The sequence below is a fragment of the Podarcis erhardii genome, assembly GCF_964252035.2.
Source record: "Podarcis erhardii genome assembly, chromosome: 14".
Classification (NCBI taxonomy): Eukaryota; Metazoa; Chordata; class Lepidosauria; order Squamata; family Lacertidae; genus Podarcis; species Podarcis erhardii.
In genome coordinates, this window is record NC_138503.1 from 6,413,707 (window position 1) to 6,440,690 (window position 26,984).

At 43.2% G+C, this 26,984-nt stretch overlaps 1 protein-coding gene across 1 annotated transcript in view; it reads right to left on the minus strand.

Moving 5' to 3' along the window:
* Positions 1-887: 887 nt before the first annotated feature.
* The window catches only part of MYZAP (myocardial zonula adherens protein), a 62,475-nt gene continuing 36,378 nt past the window's right edge, over positions 888-26,984 (minus strand). The window contains exons 11-17 of the mRNA XM_081840702.1: positions 21,232-21,315; positions 18,680-18,780; positions 15,768-15,936; positions 6,665-7,059; positions 4,234-4,905; positions 3,348-3,570; positions 888-1,503 (exon numbers count right to left, since the gene is read on the minus strand). Coding sequence (XP_081696828.1) covers positions 1,363-1,503; positions 3,348-3,570; positions 4,234-4,905; positions 6,665-7,059; positions 15,768-15,936; positions 18,680-18,780; positions 21,232-21,315 — 1,785 coding nt within the window. The 3' untranslated portion in view covers positions 888-1,362. The remainder of the gene's footprint in view (positions 1,504-3,347; positions 3,571-4,233; positions 4,906-6,664; positions 7,060-15,767; positions 15,937-18,679; positions 18,781-21,231; positions 21,316-26,984) is intronic.

Consider the following 26,984-nt stretch of genomic DNA (forward strand, 5'->3'; position numbering starts at 1 on the left):
GATTTAAAAGGTGACTGGTCCGGATCCAGCCCCCAGACCATAGTTTGCCTACCCATGGACTATGCCGAAATGGAAACACACACACATAATTAAAATTAAAAATTGGGAGTGGCTTGGGAGGTCACAAAAAAACCTTTTGACCATGGTCTCACAGCAGGAGACTTGAAGCAGTAAAAAGACCTTTCAAAATTAGCTTTTGTTTTTGTTTTTTTAAGAGAAATTGGGGTGAGGGTCTTAAGGAGGTACAAAATAACCTCTTTAGGGGGTAGCTGCATCCCATGGGCAGGTTAGCCATCCCCACACTTTAGCCAACACAGAGGAAGTTGCCTTCACTAGTGCATCTAGCGCATGACCTGCTACGCTGGCAAGCTGAGGCTTCCCAGGGCTTCAAACAGGGAGTCTCACACAACCCCATGGAGATGCTGCGATTGAACCAGGATCTTCTGCATGCCAATCATGTGTACTAACACTATGCTATGAGCCTTTGCCACAGTCCCAAGGGCTCTATCTAACCACCCCAACAGTGGCTCCATCAAAGTTTAATCAGAAGGCAGCAAAAGGAAACCTGCCAGAACTGAACTGGACATACTCCGAGAAGGTGAAGAACTATGACTGATCTGCCTCTTGAGTCAATTCCTGCCTCTGAATGCCTTCATTCCACCCCAGGACATGTGCCTCAAACCTGCAGCACTCCTAGAAACTATTGATCTGCAAAGAGTTGGATCTTCTCTTCCCCACAGCAAATATCTACAGAGCAGAGATGTACACTTCTCCCCCCCCCCCCCCCGTTTGGTCAGCCCTGATCCAGGAGATGCCTTCACAGGCAGCGCAACTAACTGACAGGGAGGTATTTTAACCCTGACATCACAAGGAGACACACACTGAAAAATGCTGCTCCTGAATTTTAATGCCACATAGAAAAATATAGAAACACAACACTTGTATTTTTAAATAGAAAATATTTGTAATCTTTTACACAAGTTAACAAATCCTACATTTGTTTGGAATCAGTCGAAGACTAGAAGGCAAAGACTTGCCTCTCTTGCATCTGCTGCCTCCCCCTTTTACATGGGGGGCACAGCAGACTCAGTGTGCCCCTGCACAAACCCAAGTGAGGCAGGCCACTGTGGACTGCTGCTTCGATGACTTACAAGCTTTCAAAATGCACCAACTCCTTTGGCAAGCAACAGCAAAGGGAACGGGGAATCTGGAAACCTCTGCAGCACTCTGGTTAATCCAGGGCCCCCTCAGGTGAGCACTCCTAACGTCCTTGGGCTAAGATGTAGCAGCCCACAAGAGCAAAAAGCACTGCCATCCTTCTGAGTCTTCGCCCAGGCGTCCTCTGCAGATTCTGCCTTGGACTCAGTCTTCAGCCGAGCTGTAGCATTCCTCGTCCCTCACTTCTCTGTAGTTGCCCAGCGTCTCCCCCTCTGGCTCATAGCTGGCCATCTGAGGGCCTAGTCTGCCTGCAAGCTTCTGGGCTGCAAGTTTGGCTAGCATTTCCTATAAAAACAGAGAAGAGAAACCATTTACTGAAAGTGAGTAAATGCTAGGGTGGTCCCTAGGCTCAACAGAAACACACCACAGAAAGCCATATACTATGAGCTGCCCACAGAATCCCCTGGTGTCGAGGCGCAGTGCCATGCTAGAAAGAAAGGCTGTGGAGAAGAGGGGTGGGGGAAAACAAGACCGCCATTCACAGTGCCAAAGCAACTTTGACACATTGTGCTGAACACTGGGAAGTATTTGGACACAGAGAGAGAGAGAGTTGCAGAACAAGATGGCAAAGGGGACCCTAAGGACAAAAAGCCCAGTTCAAGCAGGTAGGTGGAGAGGGAGATCCAGTCCTCTCTTTTCTCTGGCATCCTTAACCACTGAGTTTCAACACCAGTGTATTAATTCATGAACTTGAAGAAAGAAAGAGACATCATAGAGCAAACTAGCTGTTAAATGCTGGAAGTAATTGTCCTTTACAGGCAAACTGCACTTCAGGCGAAGGTGTTCAGAGAAAAAAATCAACTCTGGCTGATGTTTATCTAGCTGAGTCTACAAATCCGAGATGGTTGGACCAGATATGACATTATTTGTAATTTAATTACAGACAAACCGTCCCAAGTTGTTTATTAACATCAGAATAAGCAAAAGAAAACAAACAGAGCGTGACAAGACAGTATTAATTTAGTGCCCGATACTCTTCTGTATTCATTCCATTCTCACCTGCATTTCAATTAAATTAAGGCTTGCAAGTAAATTAAGTGGATGTGCATATGAAAAAGATTCATAACTCAAATTCAGCATGTAGAATTTCAAAGCTATGCAAAGCTGGCTTATTTGCAATCTGCGTATTTTTACTTGTAAGATAACATGAGTTAGATTGCAATCACAGACAAATGGGGAATAAATATCAAAATAAATAAGCTAAGTTTGCTCTGAACATTTCTATTCAGAACATTCCTATCCAAGTGTTTTTAGAAAGCAGTATCTTTTGGGTGAAGTTGAATACTGGTACTGCTGAGTCAGGCCACTGATCAAAGTATTGCCTCCTCTGACTGGCAATAGTTTTCCAATATCTCAGGCAGAAACAAGAACAGCCCTGCAGCAGCTGCATGAGGCCAAAAGGGACTCATCTAGTGCAGCATCTTCTCCTGATAGTGGCCTGCCAGGTTCCCATTACGGGAAGCCACAAGAACGGCGCACAACAGCACTCGGCAGCTGGCTTGCAGAGCATACTGCCTCTAACAGGGTCTAAAACACAGCCATCTTGACTAGTAGCAATGGATAGTCTTATCCTACATGAATTAGTCTCTCTTATAGCCACTAAAATTGATAGCCACCATTACCTCTTGTGGGAGTGAATTCCATAATCTGACTGTATTTTGCATGTAGAAGTACTTTCTTTTGCTTGTCCTCAACCTTCCACCCTCCAGCTACACCAGATGACCCCCACTGAGTTCTAGTATTATGGGAGAGAGAGAAGTTTCCTACCCCCCCTTTCCCACATGATGCACGGCACGTCTCTCCCACCTCCTGCTACCTTTCCACTGAGCCTGCACATGCTGCAGGATAAGCTGTGCTGTACCACCAAGCAATGCATTCTCCCTGATGTTGGTTTGGGGCTGGGGCTGGACCTTGTGCCTCCTTTCTTTCCTCTGTCCTCCACAGCCCAAGGCAAAGCAAAAGTACTGAAGCCTCTTTGCCACGACAAGCTGTTCTAACTCTGGGGTCAAGGAGTTCCCTCCTTGGAACAAAATCCTAACAGACACTTCTCCCCCTCCACCACCCCAATCTGCATGTCCCCATAATATGTAACAGGAGCTCATGCAAAGCACCAGTGGTTTCATCCATACCTCATAAGCTTCCTTTTGTTGGATCTGAATCGCTATTGAATCTTTTAGGGAGAGCAGCTGCGTAGGCTCATGATGAAGAGGGGGTAACCGGGCAGCTGTGATGTCATCCAAGTGCTTCTTATCTCTGTGGCGTTTTTCCTCTGCAGAAAGGGGAAAGGGGGGACCTCTAGGTGAAGGGATATCTGGAGAGCCACAAGACGATCCACTTGACTCAGCCAGCAATCTAGAAGAAACCAAGAGCACAGCTCATGAAATGCCTCCTGGCTCTCTGGCACATAAAGTTGCTCCTTCCCCCCACTCTTATTCCGCTCTGAAATTTCAGGTCTGGATGAGTTTGAGGCTAACATCTGATGCTCAGGGAAGCTTCCTCAGTTGTGCTTGCACAGAAGAGTGGGGCCATGAAGCAATCAAGGAATTAAAATGACCCCCCCCCCCATCTTGCTCTATCCCAAGGATTTTGGCTTATAAGAGGACTGAAGCACTTTGTATTCTCATATGTATTCTCCATGGCAGAGAAAATGGCAGCTCTGGTCAGGTGGCAGCTGCTGCCTGGTTTCCTTCAAGTCCACCTGGCATTCGGCCAAGAGAGAATTTAGGGGTCTCTAAGTGGAAGAGACCCCTGTGGCTCTGAACTGCTTGGGCTAAGCTCCCCTTGCATTCGGGAAAAGGCCATAGCTTGGTGGTTTTGCATTGCATTGCAGGGGTTGGACAATTCTATGATTCTAATGTATCACAGCAAAGAATAACTATTTTATAATCCTACCTTTAAAAAATATTTATTCCCCAAAATATGTATCATAAACTTCCCAGTATGCATAAAACATACCCACACTTGTGGTTATAGCAAAAGATCTCTCTGCAAGAGCGTGTTTCCTACAGTACTCACACATTAGCTTTAAATCTGCTTCTTTTTGCCACAGGGTTCTTCGCTCTCAGTTCCAGCACTTCCATGTAATGTGGAGTTTTGGGTGGTGTATTTGGAAAGTTTTGAAAAGCACGGCCTTTACAGTCAAAACTCTGCCCATTTTCAGAGTTCTCCCCACACTCTCCCCCTCCAACTGAAATTCTTTCGAAGGCATCCACCAGTGCTTCACTGCTGCTGCTTGCAGAATGTGCTGGATTTTCAGCTTTGTCTAGAGAATTTCGCTTGGGAGCCTCCTGAGCATCTTTTGGAAGCCTGGCTATTGACACCTCCAAAACATTTTTGCTTCCTTGAGGAAAACTGGTGTCCTCAGGGGCTTGTCGTACTAATGCACTTCTGTTTGCTTTGCTTCTTTTCTTGGTCCAGACACTTTGCTTGTTCTGCAGAGATGATTCAATCTCATTGTAGTGACGTTCAGAAATAAGAGGTGGGTCTCGGCATGTTGACTTGTTGCTGACAACCCCTTTTTGTTTGCTAGATTTGATTGCCTCTTGTTTTTCCTGGAACTCTAATCTAACAGCAGATAGAAGCTCAGTTGTTCTCTGCAGCTCTTCCTCTTCTGCAATGGCAATCTTCAATTTCTCAACGAAGTTGGATATCTTTTTACCTTTATCCGGAAGCCTGGATACAAATTTCCTATAATAGATGTGATGAAGATACACAATAAGGTAAACAGAATTCAAGGATGAGTTCTAATTCACATTTTGAATTCCTCTGAAGCCCATTAGCAAACAGTCTGCTACTATCTCTTCTATTTGTTTGAGGTTGTCAAATGCAACAGCATGGTTTTTTCCAGAAGATTTTCTGGGGTGAAATTGTTTGCATAATAAAATCTTTTTATGTCCTAGAGAACAATCTAATTAAGCATGTTTATTTTACTTGTATTTAATAAAGAAAACTAAAAATGTTGAAACTACCAAGATTGCCATATTGTACAGTATTTGAAGTTGGCATCATAGGAACATAGGAAGCTACCTTATACTGAATGAGATGATTCACCTATTTAGCTTGGTACTGTACTCACAGCAGGATTTCATGCTGCATTCTCAGCTTCCTACCAGAGACTGTTCTGTATGCAAAACAGATGCTTTTACCACTGAGCCACAGCCCAATCTCATGCTGCTAATGAGATAAGGAAATGACGCCCCCCCCCCAGCCTTGGCACATAAAACAGGGTAGAGGGGCACATATGACCCTATGTGACATTTGGCCACCCTTACTTGGAACTTTCATTTCTGGAGGGGGAGATCTTCTAACATTTCACAGGTGACAATAGGCATATCAGTGTGCCTGCAGTGTTTCTATTTTCATATCACATTCAACAACATTTAATTTTTAGATAAAACAGTTTTAGTTGAATTAAAAAACAGCAGCTCACTGGCAGTGTGCATTTATGTGTGCAATTTATATGTGACAACCATTTCCATAGAAGCCTCTAGTGTTTCTTTTGCTATTGGTGCTGCACAATTTTATTTAGTTTGTCATATCTGAGAAGGACCTAAAGCATCTGCCTCACATTCAGTCCTCAGCATCACCAACAAGGGCTGGCCCAGAATTCCACCTGAAATTCTGGAGAGCTGCTGCTCTTCAGTGAAAAACACAGTGAGCCAAGCAGACCAAAAGCTTTATGTCTTATCCTTTCTCTCACGTGTGTGTGTGTGTGTGTGTGTGTGTGTGTTATTTATTGACTGTGAGATGCTTTGAGGGGCACCAAGTAGCAGGAAAGCAGCACGTAAATACCAGCTATTGATTTTCGTAGAAAAGTAGGCAAAAGATACATTTCTGAAATAGGACAATAACAGAAATGCTTGAAAGACCACGTTCACGGCGGTACCAGCACAAAGGGCTGTGTAAGTTGTTTTAAACTAAAAAAAATTCCTTCCAGTAGCACCTTAAAGACCAACTAAGTCAGTTCTTGGTATGAGCTTTCGTGTGCATGCACACTTCTTCAGATACGTGCATGCACACGAAAGCTCATACCAAGAACTGACTTAGTTGGTCTTTAAGGTGCTACTGGAAGGAATTTTTTTTGTTTTGACTATGGCAGACCAACACGGCTACCTATCTGTAACTTGTTTTAAACTGTTCTTATAACTTATAATTGCGTTTTGATGCTGTAATCCGCCCTGGGCTTTTGGGTGAAGGGCGGTTTAATAATAATAATAATAATAATAATAATAATAATAATAATAATAATAATATCGTTAATACTACTACTGCTACTAATATTGTCCCGGGGTTCAAGGGGCGCCCCCCGAAAGGCAAAAGCGGAGGGAGCGCCGCCCTCCAGGGGAAGGGGAGCTGCTCGCCCAGCCCCGCCTGAGCCGCGGAGGGGGAGTCGGCCCGGCCCCCCTTTCCCCGCCCCGGCCCCCCTTTCCCCGCCCCGGCCTCTCACCGGTCCCCCAGCAGCTTCTCCTGCCGACTCAGCATCTCCCGCAGCTCCGGCAGGCTCCGGCCTCGCAGCTGCTCCGGCGCCGCCGCCGCCGCCGCCGCCATGCCTCGCCCGGGGAGGGAAGGCCCGCATGGTCCCGGAGGCAGGAGGAGAGCGGGCGGGGACGGACACAGCAGCGGCACCTCCGCCGCTTCCGGCCCCCGGTGGGCGCCGCCATGTTTCCGGAAGCGCCCTACGGCTCCCCAGCGGGGCCAAAACACTTCGGTGGCGCCTTTACGCCTTCGCTCGCTTCCTAGGCAGCCGTTTCGGCAGGAGCCAGAGAGGCGCTGCAGCAAACGCGTCCCGACGTTTTTAGGGTGCTTGGCTCCGCCTCCTTCTCCCTTATATATAAGTCGTTTCTATTTATAAAGTTAATTGCAAAGCGCTTTGGGCGCATGTGGAGCTAAGAAGTCGTATCATTAAAACCAATCGTTAACAATACTAATTAATGCCCAATGATGGCCAATGAATCAACAGTGTGATGCAGCAGCAGAAAGAGCTAGTGCTACTCTACTCTGCATCAACAGAAGTATAGAGTCTCCGTCAAGGGAAAGAATAGTACCACTTTATTCTGCAGAATACACCTGGAGTCCTGTGTCCAGTTCTAGGCACCACAATTTAAGAAGGGTGTTGACAAACCTATGCAGAGGAGGGCGACCAAGATGATCAAAGGTCTGCAAACCAAGCCTTATGAGGAACTGTTGAGAGGAGATATGATTGGCCACCTTCAAATATCTTAAGGGCTGTCACATGGAGGGTGGAGAAAGCTTGTTTCTCCTGATCTGGAGGGTAGGACTCCAGCCAACTGATTCAAGTTACAAGAAAGGGGATTCTGGCTAAACATATGGAAAAACTTTCTGAAAGTAAGAGCTGTTTGAGTGAAGCAGATTCCAGCAAGAGGTGTTGGACTTTCCTTTGGAAGTTTTTAAGCAGAGGTTGGACGGCCATCTTTTACGGATGATTTACCTGTAAATCCTGCATTGCGGGGGTGGACTGGTTGACCCTTGGTATCCCCTCCAACTCTAAAATTCTCCGAGTGGGAGCTAGAGTTTTAAGTTTTATAAGCGCCTCAAGAGTACACGTAGAACTATTTCCTTTGAGGTGAACTAGCATCTCCTTACTGCTGCTTTTTTAGAAAAGATACTGTTCCTTAGAGTGAAGGCACAATGGTTTGCCCCCTTGGGAAGACTTAAAGGTACAGGGACCCCTGACCATTAGGTCCAGTCGTGACCGACTCTGGTGTTGCGGCGCTCATCTCGCTCTATGGGCCGAGGGAGCCGGCATTTGTCCGCAGACAGCTTCCGGGTCATGTGGCCAGCATGACTAAGCCACTTCTGGCGAACCAGAGCAGCGCACGGAAACGCCGTTTACCTTCCCGCACTTTGAGGTGCTTTCGAACTGCTAGGTTGGCAGGAGCAGGGACCGAGCAACGGGAGCTCACCCGTCACGGAGATTTGAACCACCAACCTTCTGATCGGCAAGTCCTAGATTTAGGAAGCTGCTTTATACCAAGTCAGATTGTTGTCACACTGACTGGCAGCAGCTCTCCAGTGTTTCAGGCAGGGTTCCCTCCTAACCATACCTGGAGATGCTGAGGATTGAACCTGGGACCGTCTGCCTGCTGCAAAGTGGAGGCTCTGCCACTGAGCTATAAGCCCTTCTATTCAGAAGGGGACATGGATGGCTTTAGATGAAGAAGTCTCAGCTCTCACAGAAATACTGAAGCCAGCCAGACTCATGTTCCAGCCTTACACCTCCCGTTTCTTCGAACCTTCCTGGAGAAAGCTCAGCACTTAGTGGATCTGCTTCCATCCTAAACGTCCAAGATCCCGCTGAAATAGGCTTCCTTCCTTCCTTCCCTCTGGGATGAGGTCCATGCCACAGCCCATCCTGTTTATCAGATATTTGGCTGAACAGTGACTGCATCATCGTGTTTCCGTTTTCCAACTGATTGGACCGGTCTGGGCTTTCTTTTCTTTTTTCCTAAGAAAAAGCCACCAAACTGGGAGTGTTTTCCTAATATTTCTTCTAAGTGAATGGGTTTCAAAAAGTTCAGATCAGCAAAAACAAAGCAGGCCACAGCCAAAAGTGTAAAATGTGTTCTGCAAAGGATGTTTCTTCTTGAGAAGAAATTACAGTCACCTGATCAAAAGTGAATCCTTCTGAGTTCAGTGAACCTTACTTCTGACCTGAGCAAGCAAGCAAAATGTAAAATAGGGCATTCTCACTTTGCGGAACTGTACAGTACCTGGCAAAAGTATTCTATGTGCACAGCTCCTGCGCAACAGACACATGATTTGTGAAACAGCTACAGATATAGTATTTATTTATCCCACTTTTTTGAAATGTGGTAGTGTCTGAGGTTCCCACCACCCATAAATGCATGACAGTATCAAAATAAATTCTGCAAGACCAAGCCTAACAATATGAAGAATGGTAAAGGTAAAGGGACCCCTGGCCATTAGGTCCAGTCGCGACCGACTCTGGGATTGTGGTGCTCATCTCGCTTTATTGGCCAAGGGAGCCAGCGAACAGCTTCCGGGTCATGTGGCCAGCAAGACTAAGCAGCTTCTGGTGAACCAGAGCAGTGCACGGAAACACTGTTTACGTTCCCACCGGAGCGGTACCTATTTATCTTGCACTTGCACTTTGATGTGCTTTCGAACTCCTAGGTTGGCAGGAGCAGGGACCGAGCAACGGGAGCTCATCCCATCACAGGGATTCAAACCACGGACCTTCTGATCGGCAGGCCCTAGGCTCTGTGGTTTAACCCACAGCGCCACCCATGTCCCTGTCATGAAGAATGGTAGGGGAACCCAAAAAAACCAAGAGAGCCAAAAGCTCCTTAAGAATTAACCCTAGTCAAACCAAAGTATTGCCTGAACAAAACATTTTTTTCCAGTGTTACCCTCCGCCAAGTGATCCTCGCCAGGGCTAGATCAGGAGGAAGGGGGCCCATCTAGTCCAGCATCCTTGTTCTCACTGTGGCCACCCAGATGCCTTTGGGAAACAAACAAGCCCTCTCCCCTCCTGCCGACTCCAGCAACTGGGATTCAGAAGCATTACGGTCTCCGACTATGGAGGCAGAGCATAGCCACTGTGGCTAGTAGTCCTTGAAGGAAGGAGTTTTACCACTACAGAAAAGGCCCACTGTCTCTCCACCAGCCTCACTTTAGAACAGGGAGTGCAAAACCAGTTTCAGCCCAACAGCCACATTCCCTTTTGGACAACAGAGGTGGGGGCATTCTGGTGATGGGCAGAGCCAGATGCAAAAAATGAATGGGAGGGGGTTGACACTTTGTACAATAGGTATAGACTCCCCTCCCCATCTTCCATCTAGCCAAACAAAAGCACACAATACAACAAGATAAAAGCACTCAAGGGTGGGGGCATGCGGAAGGACTGGTGAGAAGCATGGCCTGGGAATGGGCCTGAGGTCATCCCCCCTTTGCCTTAGAAGTTAGTGGATAACATGTGAGTAAAGTGGCCTCATCAGGTGATCTCAGTAGACAAGGCAGTTTCATAGATGAGGTCTTTTTGGTGTCCTATAGGCATGGCCTTGCTACTTAGAGACACCAGCTCCATTTCAAAGGGAGAAATGTTTTTTCTCTGTTGACTTACACCTAGCCAACAGTCCAAATTTGGATCATGAACTCTTTTGGGCAGGAATCTCTTTTGCTAACGTTACTCTGTAAAGTGCCATTTAAACCATATACACAAATCTCAAAACTGAAATGCACTTAGAATCTAGTGGTTCAACTTTGGAGGAAGGTAGTTGAGTCTACCTGGGAAAAACCCAAACTCTAGTCCTCTGCTGCAGTTTCCCAAACTTGGGTCTTTAACTGTTGTTGGACTACAACTCCCATCATCCCTAGCTAGCAGGACCAGTGGTTAGAGATGATGGGTCTTGTAGTCCAAAAACAGCTGGAGACTCAAGTTTGGGGAACCCTGCTCTATTATATCAGGTGGTCTTTGTTTTGTATTGCTCTAAAGGTACTCAGAAGTTGAACTTATTTTAATTTAGCTAAGGACAAGATGTTGATGTGAGGGGAAAGACACAGAATTCTTAGAGAAAAGAAAGCATATATTTGTGTGACCATAACTTTAATTCAAAATCACGCGACAGGAAGCATCAGCCATGTGAGGCAACCTCAGTAGCACCTCCATAGTGCCAGAGAAATTCTCTGCCCACACACTTCCAAGTTACAATTGAAATAATTGCAGCAGTCATCATTCAGCTGCAAGAATGTGAACTACATTCCCCTCCTCGTTTCAAAGTCCACACTCATATCTGACTTGGCAGGTGTTTTCCAGTATATTTCGGGAGGTGCCCTTCTTACAATATCAGTATTTAAATAGAAATAAAACTTCAGCAAAGTGAAGTCACAGAGCCAAGGTCATCTTCAGGGGAGACTTGCATATATAGCGTTGGGGTTTCCCCTGTCAAAATAGGAAGTTTCAGTTCTGCCTTTGCTAAGGGGTAGCTTTTGGCCCGTTATATCCTGCTTGGCTTGCACAGTTGGAAGAGTGCTGTAGAAAATTTCCATATCCATTCATATTTCAACTCTTAACAAGTTTGTTCATCATTTTTAGGCACGCTCACATTTATTCCTCTTCCATTGAATATGTAATGTGCAAGCTAATTTGCCAAATATTCTATCTATTCCAAGGAGGTAACAGAATTGTTTTCATTTCATTTATTTATTTCAGCCATTTATACAGTGCTTCACCCCTTAGGGTTGCATCCATTGCTAGTCCTACTCACAGTAGACCCTGAAATCTCTGAAATCTTCCTGGTAGGGCTGAACCTATGGCTCACCACACCTATGGCTTTCCCTGGACTGGGATAGCCCGGCCTCAGTCCATGCATAGTGACCTCCCTCTTGGACAACTGCAGGACACTCTACATGAGGCTGCCCTTCAATACTGTCCGGAAACCAGCTAGAGTAGAATGCAGTAGTTGGTGAGTGGGGCAGTCTGGTGGGATTATGTGTTTTTAGCAAAAAGAGTTTGTGTCACATCTAGAGAAGCGGGACCATTCCTGTACACCTGAACAGCTTAACAGCTGAAGACCAGTAGGGAAGCAGACCCACAATTCCTGTAAACATCGCTAGCAGATTCAGCCAAGACTTGAAATTATTTTCCCCCTCTCTGCCTTTGTGGATTATACAGTCTCAGTGATGGTGACTGTGGAAACTCTCACAACCTGTTCTGTATTTACTTCCTTCTTTTCATCATAGTTTTATTTGCTCCCCAATTTGGATTGCTTTTTGTTGCTAATTTATGGACCTACTATAAAGACTCAAATGTGGGGTTGGTGTGCTGAAATATGCTCAGATTATTTCAGTTAATCATAAGAAAATTACTGTAGTGTGCTCCTTTTTAATTAGTGTTAATTAAACTTAAAAATATTCCAAACCAAGGCCAACAAACTCTATTCATTAAGTTTCTGCACTGCCCTTTCTCCCAAAGCAACCCAGGGCAGCAAACGAGGCAGAAAAACAATACAATTAAAGTAAGTGAAATGATTTTAAAACATTAAGACAGGCAGTGCTTTCAGGACTCGTGACACATAATCCCATCAGACTGCCCCCCTCACCAACTACTGTGTTCTACTCTAGCTGCAGTTTCTGGACAGTGTTCAAGGGCAGTCTCATGTAGAGTACACTGTAGTAGTCCAAGAGGGAGGTTACTAGAGCATGGACTGAGGCCAGGCTATCCCAGTCTAGGAATAGCCACAGGTGGTGAACCAAATTTTACACTTACATGGGAGTTGTGAAGGTCATCAGAGGGAGAGGAAGTAACAGGCCAGGCATAGGCAAACTCAGCCCTCCAGATGTTTTGGGACTACAACTCCCATCATCCCTAGCTAACAGGACCAGTGGTCAGGGATGATGGGAATTGTAGTCTCAAAAATCTGGAGGGCGGGTTTGCCTGTGCCCGAGTTAGGCACTCTCCACTTTGCCTGGATATACCTCCAGCTGCCAACTACCATTACTGAGAGTAGCAGCAGGCCTTCCATTGTGCTTAGATCTCTTTATTTTAAAGGTGCATGCCCCTGCTTGTCATCACCTAGCTCTCAAAGCGGCTTACAGCAATAAAAATATAATCAATGCAACATAAATTAAACCTCAGAAATTTAAATGAAAACATCAGGAAATTTTCAAATGCCAGAGAAGCATTCATGATGCAACAGCCTCCTGAAATATGGTTTTAACCAGGTACCTGAAACTCATCAGGGGTGGTGCCTATCTGACTTCTAGAAGCAGGGAATTCCAAAGTTGGGCCCAGAACACTTGAAGGCACAACTTCTCATTGACATAAGTCAAGCTTCTGTTCCATGGGGACCCTGTTCTCCCAGATGACCTCAGTGATCAACTTGGGATGCCTAGGGCAAGGGGGTTCTTAAGGTGTCCTGGGCTTGTACACTGTTATTTATTAAATGTGTATACCACCCTTCATCCAAGGATCACAGGGCAGTTTTATATTGTAAAATGTGCAACATAGCAACCAAGAAAAATAATACCCACCCTGGCTCCTGTGGTCCTATGTTGTTTAATTAGCCAAAGGCCTAGGAGAAGAGTGTTTTTTTGCTTGGTGCCTAAAGGAGTCAAGGTCCCCATGGATGCAAGCAATTTTATCCTTAAAACTGCTTTGCAAACAAGTCACAGCGAGCTACCACCTTCTGTCACCTTCTTCTGGAGAGACTGTGAAATGTCCTGCACCACCTGGAAAAGCTATGCTGGATGGCATGAAGAGGATGCAGTGGAGATAGTAAAGTATTCCTTCTTTGCTGCCTTCATTGCCACTAAGTAGGCTCAATGACAAGTCCTTGTCAGTGTTTGATTTCCTCCATTATGTTCAAAGAACCTGGAATCTGGAGTAGTAGATCTAGTTCCATGACCTGCAGAATTAGTGTATGAATTTGCTTTCCCCCCCTCCTCCCTCCTGTTTCTTTTTTCTTTTGTGTCATGTCTTTTTAGATTGTGAGCTGCTCTGGGAGCTTGGTTGGGCAGAAGAGTGGGTGGAAATGCTTTAAACAAACATACTGGGACTTACTTCTGAGTAAACATGCCTAGGAGAGTGCTGTTTACAGGATGTTGGACCAGAAGACCCTTTAGTCTGATTCCAGCAGTAAGACTCTGTTTACGTTTGTAGGACTGCCCCACACATGACTCAAGATTTTTTGTCCAAAGTATATGAAGAAAAGGCAAAGCACTAAAAGAGTCTGGGCCCTCAAGCCCCATATTTCTTGCCATTTTGAACCCAATCCACTTTGCTGCTATATGTACCTACAGTACATATTGTCACATGGTCCTCGCTTCCCCAAGTGATGAAGATTTCCCAGTGTGCAGGTGCTTTCCAAGTGCTTGCATTTTTTCAGAGAAGGGAACACTAGAGACTTGCGGCATGTTGTATTATCAGATTTATTTACAAATGGCAATAAATCAAATCTCCAGAAAGAGGCACACCCAGGTGCTTTCAACGTTTCAGCTCCCTCAGCGCTGCTCTCTCTCCTTCTGTTGCAAACTGCAGTTTGCTTCCCTCAGAGACTTCCGCCTCCTCCCCATGACAGCAACAGGAGTGCCACTCTTCTTCCTCAATCTCTGATGTCTCTCTCTCCATTCAGAACTTTCCAGAACAATCTCAAACTACTTCCTAGGCATTCACTCACGCTGGAAACCATTAACATTACTCCGTCAGATCCCAGACTCTGACCAGGTATTGCCTTGGGAAGCCAAGGGCAAAGGCATGATAGTCCCACCCACAGTAACAATTTCATAACAATATAAATGGAATATATAACATCACAGGGAATATATATTTAGGTTTTCCCTCCATTTGTAAATGTAGAATATGTTGCCTTTGGTACAATTTCCAAAAAGTATTTATTCAAACAGGCACACTAGAGCCAAGTGGGAAGGAACTGAGGTGGCTGGATGGTATCCTAAGCAATTAGCTCTCTTGTTGCAGAGTTATCCAAGTGACTCATATGGCCTCAGACTTCCTATACAGTGTTCTTTTTTATTTACTAATTAAGTAGTGCACATACATGAAAATAACAAGAGCTCTGTTAAATGTGAAACACAGTGACAATGGGCCAGAGTCTTTAAAAGCGTGATGCCAATCATTTTAAATCAACATTTTCCCTGTTAACTCTTACACATTGTGTATTCCTTGAGGAATAGCTAGCCCCTCCAGCACTTATGTTAAATGACATTAAAATACAACATAGCACATTATAAAAATGCATATACAGTGAGTTAGTCAAATGTGGCTTAAGCCTCAGTACAAAGGATTTAAAACCATATTTCAGGGATTTTCAATATACAAAATAATAGGCTTTGTTAAACAGGAAGGTTATAAATAGACATGTAAGTATTTCCAGGTATTAAAATACACGAAGAACCAATGCTATATTTCCTGGAGACAGATGAGAGGTGGGTATGAAAGACTGAAAAAGTCCCTTTGAAAAAAAACTGTGAATCTCAGAGACCTGGAGGTTACTGATTGTAGAAATAAACTTGGTAGTTAACAGATTAGAAAGCTACGTGCCTTGTTGCAGAAACCCAACGAATTTCATTCCTTTCCACAAAGCTCACAAGAGCAGCACTGGCACGCTTCCTTGGTGGTGGTCCCTGCCTCCCTCTTCAGGAGCACCATGGTCCCATTCAGTGTTTTCAGAATCAGCATCTTAAAGAGCTACAAAAAGCAGAGACTTCCTCCCCAAGCAAACTGCCAATATATCTTTGGCTGTAACTACCACTTTTCCAAAAAGGAAAAGAGTAACATTGAAATTAATGCCCTTTTCAAGTAAAGAAAATGGCACTTCTGTGAAGTGGAATTAGATTGAAGTTCAAACGAGAAATGAGTTTCCATGTGCAGTTAGGATTGCTGTCCAGCAGCCTCTCCTTCAGGTGTGCTCAAAATGTGGCAGGTGACTTTGCATACTCCTTCCTCTAAAAAAGGAACAGGGGCAGAGGTTTTGCTCACCTTTGGTTCCCTTGCAAATAAATACAGGGCAGCTTCATGAACAAAGTGTCTGAAAGGCTTCTCTGCCTCATCAGTCCTTCATGCTGCAGAGTTTCAAGACGCTGGAACATGTGTGAGGAGTTCCTGGGCCTGGAATGATGGCAGTTGTGCTGCGCTTTGACGAATACTCCAAGACTCTCTTGAATGGAGTGTATGTCCTGGCAGGCTTTGATGTCTCGGAAGATGTGCCGCTGTTCTCAGTGCTAGGAATGAAAACCAACAGCACAAAATGTTAGACACTCAAGAAATCAACCAATACTGTTTGGCTGATCAAAACCAATGAAAAGGAATCCATAACAAATATAACTCTTTCCTTGAGCCAGTAGAGTGAGGAAAGTCCTTCATGCAGCACAGCTGGTAACCAGAAACAAATCTTCTACATGTTTTAGAAAATTGTTCGATGGTTCGTTATAGAGTCTGTTCAATATTTGGAGACCTTAAAATATCAAAACCAAATTTTGCATGATGGTTCCTGAGACCAAGAAGCAAGTCTTGATCTATGTTTGGATACATTTAGATGCCATTTTGAATCAAAATGTTGGAGTGAACCTTTCAAAACTGCACTGGTTTTTGGTTTCTTGGAATTCCCAAGCAACACTGGTTATGAGGCTGCTAGTTCTTTATTTTTTAAAAAAGACACAGCATGTTGGAAGAACTGCATCTAACATGTAACTTGTTGTAACATGGCAGCCCACTGCAGTCCACCTTTAGTCTCCAGACACTGAACTGGAAAAGTGGAGAGAACAGTGATGCATGCTGGGAATAGCTCTGGTCCCTAAATCCCAGGGGCAGGTAATTTGACTCTCAAATTTTTTTTACATTGCAACACCCACAGGAATTGACAATAACTGGCTTACAAAAGGCTGACCTAGTGAGCCCCACAAAAGATGACTCCAATCACCCCCCTCCCGAAGTGTAGGTAGAAGATCTACCTATCATGCAAATCAAGGTAAACAATAACCTTTGGTTCATATGTGGGTTATTAAGTACCTGGGCAAATAAGACAATACTTGTATCATACTTCCTGAGGAACCAGCATAAAAACACCACACCTGAGGCACAATAGCAATCTCAAGCAAAGCTTCAAATGAATTTTTAACTAATAAGGGTAGGGAAAGCTCAGCCTTTGTCTCCTTTCTCCCCTTCTCTTCCAGCCATTCCTTTGAAACCAGACTCCAAAAAAAGAGAACAGATTCTGGCCCATGCTTGGAACTTCTTTCTGTACACACCCACCATTCTCCTCTGCTTCCCACTGCAGTCTTACTCAGAGCAACTGAATATAATAATAATAATAATAATAATAAATTTTATTTATATCCCGCCCTCCCCAGCCGAAGCCGGGCTCAGGGCGGCTAACAACAATCAACAATCAAACAATCAAATATTCACACATTCTAAAAATATTACATTATAAAATCAATTAAAATCAAATTAATGGCAATATCAGAGCTTGTGGGTCCCAAGAGCTGAAAAATCGTAAGAGAACCTGAAGCAGGGGAACTCTGGCCTGGATGCTTGGCCCTAGCATCAACACCCACCCACACCCACTAGTCATTTAGTCATTTGCAACTGCAGGAACTCCTCTGATTCCCAACCCTTTAAATCCACTCTAGTTAGCAACCTCTCTCTCTCCTCTTCTCCACTGGAGATCTCTTTCTCCACTTTGGGGGTTTGAGTGCAGTAGATTATTAGGGGGGGGGAGCCCAAGGAACACATTATTTAGTGTGTAATTGAACTTCCTTTCCCCACCCTACCTTAATATATCTTGTACTTCAGCATTCAACTCAAGCTCTTGGTGTGAATTCCTGGAACCTGGAACCATGTGCCAGGGTGGCACATGGTCAACCCACAGAAAGCATTCCCCTCTCACAAGTCTGTTTAAGGGTCACATGTGAAGCACATGCAAGCCCCCAGAGACACATGCATTCAGAGACTTCAGCATTCAAACTGGAATCTGATTAAGAACTTTCCCCCCAGGAACTAGAAGTTATTATTTATGTATAAGAACTTGCAAAAGACTTTATTTAAACAGATGTTTTACCAGTGATCCATAGTTGTTGGTATTAATTGCTACTTAACACTTTTGCACATGGTTGAAATCTTGTTATTAGTATAATATACCGTAGGTTGTATTTGGATATTATTGGGTCTCTTTATTTCGTTGTGCAGAAAATACATTAAGCCTATGCCTGATGAATGGCAATTAGCTATTCATAAACAGCGTGAAAAAAGCCTCTTCCTGGTTTGTTTGTTTTACTGGCATTTGCCAAGTTGCTACAAACTGAGGAACATCTGCCACGTTCCCCATACACATTCTTTTGGTTTAGGGCCTTAAGAGCTTTCCTCAAGCCATAAAAAATCATTAATTCTTGTTTACTTATAAAAATTAAACAGGAAAAATAAAGGGCTCCATAAAGCTAAGCAGAGTAAAGGTCAATGATAAATTTCCAAATGAACCACATATAGATGCTTTGGCACCTTGAGGGTCCCCAGGAAGCATCACATAAATAGCTGTCACACGGCCTGGAAATTTCTTAACTTGTCTTATTATTGCAGCCTCTAGGCTGAAGCTCTGGAAACCAGTGTAGCTGGTTGTTAATGTCAGAGGGGCAAAATCATAACTGAGTAATCTTATTAGTGCTTCATTAAACTGCTCTAGTGAAATGACTTATTCAGCGTGCCGCTAAGACTTCAGGCTGCTCTGGCAAGCTGAAACACAGCAAGCATATAAAAGTTTATTCCGCGTGACAAATCACTGTTCCTCATTTGGCCTTGAAGAAGCATCATTTCACCCACAGAAATGCCCACCTGCCCACGTCCCCCCTCCAAAAAAAACTTCACAATTCCATGAATTTGCAAAGGGGTGGCAGCTGCTTTACTTGTCTCAGTCTCTCGACGAAGTGGGCTAAAAAGGATTCCCCCTGAATGTATTTCAAGCCCAGATACCTCAGTGAAAGGTCGCATCCTACTCCAACATCTCTGGTTTCTACATCAGTCCTTGACTGTGACTCCATCAAGTAATCCAAACGGTCTTGTAGTTCTTTATTCTGAAACATACAAAATTGACAACTCAATTCTTCAGTTCAATATCCCAACAGGCCCTGCGATTAATTGTTACACATGCATACTGTAAAGCAATGAAGAAATTTTCTTCATTAGTATCTTTTTTAATTTTTGAGAGAAGCTCATGATAGTGTACATGACTCATCCTGCTCCAGGCCCCCACCCCTGTTGCTGAACCCGGTTAGTCTTACGAGATGGTGACCAGTCCCAAGGTCACCCAGGGAGGGCCTCGAACCAGAGTCTCCTCCCCTGTCCTAAGTCAACACTCTTAGCCACTGCCACTGCATAGCCTATCATTTAATCTCTTTAGATTAAGAGAGGCTTGCTTTATTTATTTTTACCATTGAAGGAGAACATTAAGACAACAGAGGTGGGGGAGCAGGAGGTATTTAAAAGGAAGCTTATAGGGAATTTCTTAAACTGGAGGTGCAGAAAGTGAGAAAGGAAAAAGATGAAAGCTGGCATGGGAGAGGAGTGGAGAATGTTGGACTTAGGACTCATCCTTACTGTCATTCAGTATGGATAGTAAGCTTCCTGTACTTCCATTAATTCTCTGTTGTTCATATGACATTCCCCTCCAATAACTGCCTTCCCACACATTCTCCTCTCTCAATATGGATTTTCTTTTACCCTCTCCTTTTTTGAGTGATTTGGAGAAGAGCGTCCTATGGACAGGGGAGACTTCTCCAGTGCTTCACTCCTTTTCATGTCACAGCTCCCATGGGTCCTGACAGGTTTTGCAAGCGGGAGCAATGAGAAGCCTAGATGCTAACACTCTGATCTAGCTTCCAGGGTTTTCCTGGAAAAGCTGTCGCTCAGCAGTAGAGCATCTGCTTTGCGTGCAGAAGGCCCCAAGTTTAGTCCCAAGCATCTCCAGGTACGGCTGGGTGAAACCTCTTTCTGAAATTCTGTTGAACTGCTGTTAGTCAATGTAGAGTGTAGACCAATGGTTCCCAATTGGTGGTCCACGGACCACTGGGCAGTCCGCGTAACTGACCCAGGGGGTCCATGGTACCATTCATGTAACACAAACTACCATAGTCAAAAACACGGAGTCCATGGATCAGCTTTTGAAAAACAGGAGGCCCACAATACTTAACCAGTTGGGAACCATTGGTGTAGTAGACAATACTGAGCTAGATGGAGGAATGGTTTGACTCTGCAAACGGCAGCTTCCTGTGTTTTCCCCTCCCAAATCTAACCACAAATGTGAAAAGACGTTTCTATTAATTTTCACAGGCTTCTCTTTACATCTTACTGCTCATCTGTACAAAATATAAATATATATTTTTTTATTTGTTGAGTGCCTGAAAAATAGGTGTTTCACAGAACATGTAGGAAGATAGGTGCTGCCTAAGTAGACTTGCTATCTAATACAAACCACAAAACCAACCTACAAATTAATCAAAAAATAGGAAGCAGCACACACCTTAATTGAAATCTAACAAAATTAGTTGTAATATAATGTCTAGGAATATTTTAGCTAGACATTGGAAAAATATTTCAGGGTAAACATAGATCATTCGTACAAAAGTGTATGGGATATTGGCCTAGTGGGAAAAACTAATAAATTATGGTTGTTGAAGGAGCAGAAACAAAAGGATAACTTCACAACAGTTTGGCTTAATTTATTATGTATGCAAGTCTTCCAGACAATAATCAATCCCCCTTATAACATATAGCTCTACATGGCTACAAGAGTGGCGTGTGGCAACATTTTTGTAGGAGAACAGTTAGGGCCAGAGGCGCCAGCTTGCGAGTGTGATGGGGCAATGTCGTTCAGGTGAGCATCACACCTCCCTCCCTAAGCTGGGCAGAAGCTTCCTGGGCTTTGGGAAGGAGGCACCAGGCTTTAATACTTTAATTTAATCAGAACATTTAGGGGACTAGTCTAGTCCCCTAACAGTCCATTGACTGCACACCACTGGGCTACAGTGATCCTATAAAAGGAAAAAGTATTGGATTTCCATTTCCTCTGCCCTTCCCCTCACATTCACATTCACACAAATAGATCCTGGTCTGCATTACCTAATACAGGCAGCACTTAGTTCATTATCATCCCTGCTCCTGACTCACTCAAATCTCTAGACTGCCACTCAAATACAGCTGACGAGTATACTCAATTAAGTTTATTGTTTTCTGTTTATAGATTTTCTGTGGTTCCCCCCTCTTTTTTCTTCTATGCTGTTGACACTTGATTCTTATTATTATGCTGCCTTGATCAGAAGTGTTTCATATTTGTTTTTGAATTTTCCAGATTGAGAGTATATAAATGTTCTACATTGTTAAACTTTTATATTATTAAATTCGTATTTATATTTGTACTGGGCTAACGGAACTAGCAGTTTTGAGGCATTTTTACACTGGGAAAGATAATCGGCTAAGTATCAGTTAACAACAATAACTTCCAGTAATTAGCCAAATATAATCCTTACCTCTCCTTCAAGGAATGATATTTTTTCTAAAAGCTGTAATATAAACAGTTCCTTTTGCTTCATCTTTCGCTTTTGCAGCTCAATCTATGAAGAAAAGAAAGAAACAATGTAAATGCAGATAGGAGGGAGAAGCTCTGTAAGTAAGTTCCCTACCCGAAATTAGATTGTACATATCCATAGGAATGATTTCCAGAGGGATAGCTGTGTATCAGTCTGTTGCGCAGCAGCAAAAACAAGACCCATGACATACTTCATTCATTGGAACATCAAATTACTCATTTCAAACTTTATACCTAAGCCTGAATGTTTTTACAGGATGCAAGCAGGTCAAATTGTGATTGTCGAACACATAAAAATGTAACAAATGGCAACGGGGAATAAGTTTCAGGGTTCAGAGCACTAATGTTACTTTTTATTTTAAATATTTTTATTCCAACCTTCTGTCATTACAATATTCAGTGAGGTATAAAAATCAAAACTATCATGAGATAAATCCTAATAATAAAACTGAACTCTCTCACACCTACAGAGTTGTTGTATATATGTGTGGTAGCCCCATATATGCTGTCTTGATCTCCTTGCAGTAAGGGGGCAAATACAAACATGCTTATATCTCATGCACAAGCACACCCCCTCTCACCCCAAGAAATCAACTTGTTATACCCATGTTGTGCTGATGACAGATTATACCCCATATCTGCACAAATTAACCATGTGCCAAGGGGGGCAGGGTGGACAGCTGCCCCAATCAATAGGAATAAATACAAATCTGAGGTTCTGCCCCCTAACAAAAGTCTGCCCCTCCCCAAAAAAACCCATGCATGTGTTGCTACTGCACAATGTGAGACTACTCCATGGCTCCTAAGTCTTCCCTTTCATTTGTGCTGCTCTGCCACTGCAGATATTTTCTTTGACTTCTCTGCCAGGCAAAAAGTCATTGGATGCAGAGAAGGAGAGACCTAGCAGCAGAGAGGGAACTAAAGGCTACTAAGATGATGCAGAGGCAACGGGCATGATGGTGGGCAACAGGGACACCCCAAGTTATTTTAGTGCCTGCATCAGCAGAGAAACCAAATGGCACCCTCACGACTCACTAACAATGATTACACCGTGAATTTTTAAGGGACGTCAGGACATAATTGAATAAAAACCCCACACAACCATTGAAATGAGCAGGAGTTGCACAACGGCACTGCTCTGCTCCCGTGCATTTCAACTGAGCTCACGTCTTGGTGGTTTCCACCTCAAGGCTCTGTCTGGCACTCCCTACTAACATATGTGAAAATGTCCAGGAAAATGACATTCTAGGGAATTAGACAAAGGAGGAAGGCTGTGTGTGTGTGTGTGTGTGTGTGTGTGTGTGTGTGTGTTTAAGTCCCTGGAGAATTACATCAGTGTATGAAGACAGGAGAGGCAGGCAGCATGGCAGGAAATGCGTCTGCACATGGAAGAAGGCAACCAAACAAGATAGTGCCTCTTGTCAATACCTGTTAGGGCTGGGACACAGCATACCAGGATGGGTCCGGAAAACCATACCATGGATGACTAGGCAGTAATTATCTTATTTCATTTAGATTAAAGGCATTCAGGGCAGCTAAGTACATTTCCTTATTTGCTCCCACAACATTACAGTCATCACTATATTTGTTTACCTACAATCACAAACAACTATTTATATACCTAAGCAAACAAGCAAATAAAAACAAACAAATAATAGGATGAAAATCAACAGAACTTTAAAAAGAATCCACACTAAATGCCAAAATATTAAAACTCTAAATTAGCTGAAGATAAACTGACGCGGGTGGAGCTGTGGGTTAAACCACAGAGCCTAGGACTTGCTGATCAGAAGGTCGGCAGTTTGAATCCCTGTGACGGGGTGAGCTCCTGTTGCTCGGTCCCAGTTCCTGCCAACCTAGCAGTTCGAAAGCATGTCAAAGTGCAAGTAGATAATCAGGTACCGCTCCAGCGGGAATGTAAACAGCGTTTCCGTGCACTGCTCTGGTTTGCCAGAAGCGGCTTAGTCATGCTGGCCACATGACCCGGAAGCTGTATGCTGGCTCCCTCGGCCAATAAAGCGAGATGAGCACCGCAACCCCAGAGTCGTTTGCGACTGGACCTAATGGTTAGGGGTCCTTTACCTTTAAACTGACCTGATTCGAAAATTGTAGTATTCCAATAGCAGCAAATGCTTAGCAAGTCTGGGTGAATAAAATTGTATTTACCAGACAGCTAGAGCTAAGAGGAGGCAATAGGATTGTGGACCAAGGGGGTGTTCCAAAGAAGGGTGCCAACACTAAAAAGACCCAGTCCCTGGTCACCACCTATCTAACTGCAGGAGACCACTGCAGGCAACTATTTGGAACTGGGGGGTGGGGTGGAATACTTCCTTTATATCTGAGAGGCCTATTTAGTATTTTCTTTATATTTCAGAAACATTGGCCAGTCCAAAGCCAAGAAGCAAATCCAGGGTTCAGCTGTTGAAGTATGTTTAAACAATGGAATTAATTATCACAAGATGTAATGATGACCACAAACTTGGATGGCCTTAAAAGAGGATTAGATAAATTCATGGAGGGTAGAAGTGATGTCAGTGGCTACTAGTCATGATGGCTGCTGGACCCACGTCTTGCTTGTTTGCTTCCTAGAGGCATCGGGTTGGCCACTGTGAGGACAGGATGGTTGGGAGTAGATTGGTACTGGGTCTGATCCAGCAGGACTTGTTCTGGGATTTTTACAGCAAATGCCTTAAATTGCCAACAGAAGATGCAGAATTAAGAACAGGAGGACTGGTTAGACACCCTATGAGCACAAATGACAGGTATAAGCACATTGCACACCTTTTTTATCCTGTAATGATTATCCTAAATTTTTAACCTTTAGTGATAGTATTTTCTATGTTTTTAGCTTTTTCTAGTTTATCTGTGTAAACCACCTAGCATCCCAGACTGGGGAAAAGGCAGGAAATTATTATTATTATTATTATTATTATTAATAATAATAATAATAATAATAATGGCACATTAGCAGACTATGTGCTTTATGTACCATCTGCCACTCGTATTGAATGTGAGGTAACAAAGACAAGTGCACCTATAAACTTCCCTGTTTGGGCAAATAAATTCAACAACAGGGACTGTGAGCCAAAGAAAATCATAATAAATAGCTTTTACTACGTCACTGTAAGAGAATGGTAAAATAAAATCACAGCAATATAAACAGGAATTTTCTATAAAATGTACACCTAATTAAAAAGATTTCTGAATGGCACTCACCTTTGCTTATTAAATATTTTTTAAATAAATAAGATAAACTGCAGCAAAGGGATTGTTTATTATAATTAGCTCTTGAGAAATTTTGGTTTCTTATTCAAAATAAATCAAATTCCCATCTAAAACTATCACTACACTTACACCCACATGCATAAAATGTGTTTAGAATGCTATGGTTGTGTAACTGATCTTTTATTCAAGTTAATACTTTTAAAATAGATGTTTAACAAGTTCACTGTTTACAGATGTATATATAACAAAAAGTTTGAGCCAAATGAGAAAAGAAGAAACGTAAGAAGAAGGACATTGATAAAATGAGAGTATTTTTCAAGCAAAATTTTCTATCAGCATTGTAGCTTCTAGACCCTAAAGGGAACTACCACTCATATGCGTTTATCAACTACCACTGAAATGCACTTACAGAAGATCAACTGCTGAAGCATTATGTATATAATGTGTGCTATTTACCCATTTCTTCTCAAACAGCAGTTTAAAGCAACATACAAGCAGCCACTGAAATACGTGATCCAGCAAAAGTTGAGCCCTTTTAGAAGTCCCCCTGATTTTATTTGGAGAGTCAAGGATTTACCTAGCCCCACTGCAAGATATCATTTTTATTGTGAATTCACAATTATTTGTGCTCATGATGGCATTGGGACAGTTATATGTGATCCCACTTTCAATATACTCTTTGTGCACACAAAGTTTCAGAGTGGACAGGCTGCTTTGTTTCAATTTGGTGAATGTCTCATAGCTTCCTGCCGAAATTCTGTAACTTTTTATACCACAAAATTCAGATTTAATTTTTGACCTGCTTTTGTTGTCAAAAGCGCCCTTCCAGACAGCAATAATGTAATAACATTGGGGAAACATCACAGAACGAATAATAAAGCAGAATGATGCACCACTGATACTCTATAATGGGATCATTGACATGTTGCATTATACAATGCCCGAAACAAAACCTGGAGGGACCCTTAAATATTTGGGACGATCATACCCAATGGAACCAGTGTAAAATCTCATGGCTACAGATTGAAGAACAGTAATACAATTCATAGAATCATGGAAGAATTGCAAATAAACATAATGGGAAACATCCAGTGATGTTAGTGCAAGAGGAAAAATCATGCCGTGTGCAACAAAAGGGTTATATTCTGTTAGTGTTAAAATCAGCTAGCCAAGAGGGTGATGGGGGAGGTGTTACTTAGCAACCAGGCAGTGTGGCATGATGCCCTAATTGGCTGTGTAGTTCTAAGGGAGTTTTTCTCTATATGTTTGGTTGACGTTCTCCCTGTTATGTACCAAGCCTGACCTAAGAAGTCAAAACCTTTCTGTTTATTTCTTCAAATTCATCAGGAATTCTTTTCTTTCTTGACTTTGCCAATATTATTTAAGTGACTTTGCTAACAGTCCACCACTTGTGCAATGGTGGACATCCAGTTTCTATTCTCCCCTCTACAGCCTCCAGATGCCCCCCAAATTTGCTCTGTGTGGTCCCCTAGTTCTCCAGAGCAGATTTTGGGGATGCAGGGGGAGGAGAGAAAGGAGAGGGCCCATTGGGTGAGCAGATGCCGTCTTGGGCCATGTTGGAAGGACCTCACCTTCTGTGATTGGGAATCCCTTTTACAGCGTGATAACAACTAGTGGAATAGTAATTGTCTAAAGCATGGTGCACCAGAACCTGTCACTCGACCAGGGGATGCGTTCAAAGAGATGGCAACATAGCACCAAAGTCAGCTATGAAGGATTGCTTCTCAGCCTCACAGAAACACACTTTGCCTTCCCAAAAATGACACATAGCCAGGGTTTTAAAAAGAAAGAAAATGGAAGCAGTTTAAAAGTATTATAAAACATTTATTAAAATAAAACTTGTAACACAAAATGTTGCTGCTACATAATAGTATTTTTATGCAGTTAACACTGCATAAAATAAAAGTGCACTGGCTGATAAGGTTATTGGCTCATCTTTGCATTGTTTTGATAAAGCATTTTAAAAACCAGATTAATACTTAAAACATTTAAAGGAGCTTGATACTTTGCAAGATCTATTAAAGTGAAACAACCAACCCATATTCCTAACACATGAAAATATAATGCTGCATTTAAGTTCTATCAACAAGAATAAACACCAGCAATGGAAGGAGAGAGTGCTATTGGGCACTTGGCATAACTGGGCTCCAGAGATCTCAAGCCACTCATCACCAGCATCGACTATGTGCCTTCAGTGATTCAATTGAGCATATGGTACCATCAAGCACATTTCACAGTATAATATGAAACAGGGCCAATGTTCAGGATTAACAGAAAAATGGGGTTGCTGCCATTAGAAGTGAGCAGAGTGATGTGTGAAATTATGTCCATGTAACTTGTAAGAAGAAACAAAAGCTAATAAAAAAAATGAAAATGATTTCACTTCTATGTCCTCCCCTCGAAACACATCAATTTTCATGACAATACTTCCTTATCATTCATTCCCAT